The 3649-nt window shown below is 45.3% G+C and overlaps 1 protein-coding gene across 2 annotated transcripts in view; it reads left to right on the top strand.

The window, feature by feature from the left end:
• The window catches only part of LONRF3 (LON peptidase N-terminal domain and ring finger 3), a 36228-nt gene that overhangs the window by 12985 nt on the left and 19594 nt on the right, over window positions 1–3649 (top strand). For both annotated transcript variants that reach the window (XM_006761970.2, XM_015562785.1), the window contains one exon: window positions 128–218. In XM_006761970.2, the coding sequence (XP_006762033.2) occupies window positions 128–218 (91 nt within the window). The remainder of the gene's footprint in view (window positions 1–127; window positions 219–3649) is intronic.

The raw sequence follows: 3649 nt of genomic DNA, 5'->3' as shown, positions 1-3649 counted from the left end.
CCCCCCCCCCCCCGCCCCGGAAGGGGTGAGAGTGGCAGACTGAAAAAGTAATTGGGTTTTTTGCCTCACAAGTTCTCTCTGAAACCAAGGTTGGTCCAACTCTGACTTACTGTTTTCTAAATCACAGAATCTCCTGCTGATTTGGGGGACTTGCCTGCTGTCAGTATTCCACTCCCATCTTTTGACGCAACCGACCTTGAATGTGCCCTATGTATGAGGTATGTGATGTGTGTTGTCACTGCCTGAAGTGTCTTCCTCTCTGGTGTGTGAATCTTTCTGCTAGTGACCTACTGCTTCATTGCTCAGCACATAAAAACATGGTTCTAGTGAAATGAAAATTACCTTGACACAGCCTGTCACACAGGCTAGCTGGTGTCTCCTGTTACAGATTGCATTCCTTATATTCCTGACTTGGCAATACTTACACAGTGGGAAGGAAACGATCTACTTAGAGGTCACAAACTGGTGTCCCAAAGGCTGAATGTCTTGTGTTTGGTCTTCACGGGATTTTTGTTGTTAAATTTGAATGTCTTGAGACAGGACACACACTTTCCAGTTGGTCATGGTCCCTCCCCTACTCATTGTCTTCTGTCTTACGTTAGCCTGCATCTCACATTTGCATCACTTCCCTGGCATTTGTAGGTATCTAGGTGTGTGACCCTAGGACTAATGTCAACTACTGGATCAAGATCTCAAAACTCAAGGGCCAATTTCAGTGCCATAGGTCTAGTCTATGGAAGCAAAGTAGAGGACCTGCCTAGTGTTTGTTTTGTGCCATGAAGAGGATTAGTAGTGGATCTGTACTACTTAGCCAAGCATTTTTCCTTTACCCAGTGCCTTATTATCCCTACTTTCTCAGATCTCTGGAGAGGCAAATCATCCACATGCTTCCTCCCAAACCCCACACAAAAAGGGAACTTGCTACAATTATAGTCAGTGTGGAAAAATAACCTGGGACCCTTCAGTCCGCAGGCCAATGGTTTATCCACTGAGCAAAACCAGCCAGGAGAAAAAAAAATGCTTTCATTTGTTTCATTTCACAGCTGTGACTTTGTAGCTTGGAGAAACTCCAAAGCCAGATGGTCTGGATTTGAACCCTGACTCTGCCACTTGCTGGCTGTTTGACCTGGAGCAAGTGACTTTCTTTGACACTGTTTTCTCATCAGTAAAATGGAAAACAGTAGTCTTTACCCTATGGGGGGGGGGGTAAAATTAATTGAGAAAATCTACTTAAAACACTTAGAATAGTGCCTGATATATAAGTACCTAATAAATGTTAATTATTTTTTTCTCCTAGACCAGTGATGGCGAACCTTTTGAACTTGGCGTGTCAGCATTTTGAAAAACCCTAACTTAACTCTGGTGCCGTGTCACATATAGAAATTTTTTTGATATTTGCAACAATAGTATAAAAAAAGATTTATATTTTTGATATTTATTTTATATATTTAAATGCCATTTAACAAAGAAAAATCAACCAAAAAAATGAGTTCTCGTGTCACCTCTGACACACGTGTCATAGGTTCGCCATCACTGTCCTAGACCATGAGGAGGTTCTCTTTTTTTTTTTTTTAAGTCCCACCACTTTAATTACAATAAAAATCCAAAAAATGGAAAACAAGGGGTAGGGAAGAGGACCCTAAGCGAGGGGCACAGGGAACCCTGCTCATGGCAGCAGGCCTGGCTGCTGGGCCCCTTGGTATTGCTGTTGCTACAAGGGAGGTTAGGGGGCAGCGATTGTCCTGTGGGAGCCACCATTCACCTGGGTTGAGGACCCTTACTTCTTCTGGTATGTGCTCAGCTTTTGCATGCCTCCAGTCTTGTCCAGCAGGCCAGAGATGAAGGCCTGAGTGGGTTTGTAACAGTCAAAGAGCAGCTCCTTGACCCTGGAAGCCTGGGTGTCATCACTCTCCATGTCCAGGAGTTCATCCACATCAATCTCCAGCCCCAGGATATCTTCCTGGCAGTCCTAGAGGCGAGTGAGCTGTTCCAGGATCCAGTCCTCCAGGTTGAGGCGCTTCCATAACTCCTTGCAGTTGTACTTGATTGCGACCTTCCCTTGGCGCTTCACTGGGCCATCATCCTTTAGCTGCCAGGGTCCCTCACCTGCAGTACCAGGGGCACCCTGAAAGTAGATGCGAGGACCCTGGGCCACCATCTCCCAGACCAGGAGCTGGGGCATCAATGCTGCACCCTCCTTGGGGCCACTGTTTGCCCTGGTGGCTGCCTCAGCCACTGTGCATGTCGGGCTTCCCCCCTGCCCCCCCCCCACCTCCTCTGGGTTGCCTGCTGGGTGGCTGAGGGCTCTTGGCTTGGGTCAGTTGGGGGAGGGAAGTTGTGTCCAGAGTCAGCTGCAGCATGTGGAGCCCCAGGGCTTGGCTTGTCCATGTATACATTCTAGTAGATCTATGAATTCCCTAGCATTGTATGTAGGGGTGTGTGTGTGTGTGTGTGTGTGTGTGTGTGTGTGTGTTTCCAGGACAAGGTCCACAGCTTTCAGTAGATTCTCAAATGTGTCTTTCTTCCAAAAGATCATTAAAAGGGCTAAGATATTTGCACAAAAGTTGTTTAGATGGCTGAGCCAAGAGAAGATATGTTAAGAAAAATATTTTGGTCCATCACAGTGGGATCCAGCCAGCAGAGTATTCTCAAAGGTTGTTTTGTCCTTTACAAGCACATACACCTTCCATGTCAATCCCATGCATTTGTATTCAGAATGACTTTTCTTGTCACCTGAATAAAAATGACTAAGGCAGCCATTACCTTTCTTTCTCTTAAAAAAAATAGAGTTGGCAGATTTGCTCATAAGCTCAGGCAGACCTGATAACGAACAGTTCAATAGATGGAACATGAAACACCCGAGGAAAGCCTTCCATACAGTCAGGAGTTTGTTTGCTTTTACCATCTCCATCTCCTCAACAAGGTGGCAGGTGGGCCATGCTAGAGCCAAAGGGATAGAGAAACTCTGCTTTCCTGCAGAGAAATGGGCCTCCACAGGTAATACCACGGTGGCTATAAGCCTGTGATGTGAGTTGTGGACTTTCACATGTCTAACTTTGAGAGATTTAATTCAGTTTGCTCAGAAAGCCCTGCTCCTTCGTGTGTACTTATCACTTCTCCTGACATCCAGGGGATGCAAAATCAAACACACAGACTCATCCTGTTTGTGTTTTCCCTGAGGTTGAAGTTCTTTTGTTCCCTTTCCTCTGCTTTCTCCCTTTCATCTTGTTTGTCCTGATCTCGACGGGGGGCTTCAGAGAAGGGTTAGAAATCTGGTCCAAGAAATAAACACCAAGAGGATAAGACCCCTTTTAGTTTGCTTGCTCCGACTTTAAAAGCCATTATTTCCCTTATCCTGCCACTCTGTTCTAAGTAAGACTTTAAAACAAAAAGCCATCTTTGCCTAGAGTAGCTATTGTATAGGCCGGGAAGTTATAGGGAGCCTCTCACTGCTTTATGGCAAAAGGAAAGCTGCCAAGTCCAGAGAGCACTTCTGATCTCAAGGCTCATAAAATGGTAGCCCTTGGTCAGAAGCATGTAGTTCCTCTTCCAACAGGGTTTGTCTCAAAGTCAGAAATCAGATGTTGATAAGGGCTATTTCATATACAAGCTTTAGCTTGAGTTATTGTAGGCTTTTTAAATATATGTA

This window comes from Myotis davidii, unplaced genomic scaffold, assembly GCF_000327345.1.
Source record: "Myotis davidii unplaced genomic scaffold, ASM32734v1 scaffold1858, whole genome shotgun sequence".
Lineage (NCBI taxonomy): Eukaryota > Metazoa > Chordata > Mammalia > Chiroptera > Vespertilionidae > Myotis > Myotis davidii.
The sequence above is the reverse complement of the archived record's forward strand: the minus strand, read 5'-3'. Positions and strand labels throughout refer to the sequence as shown.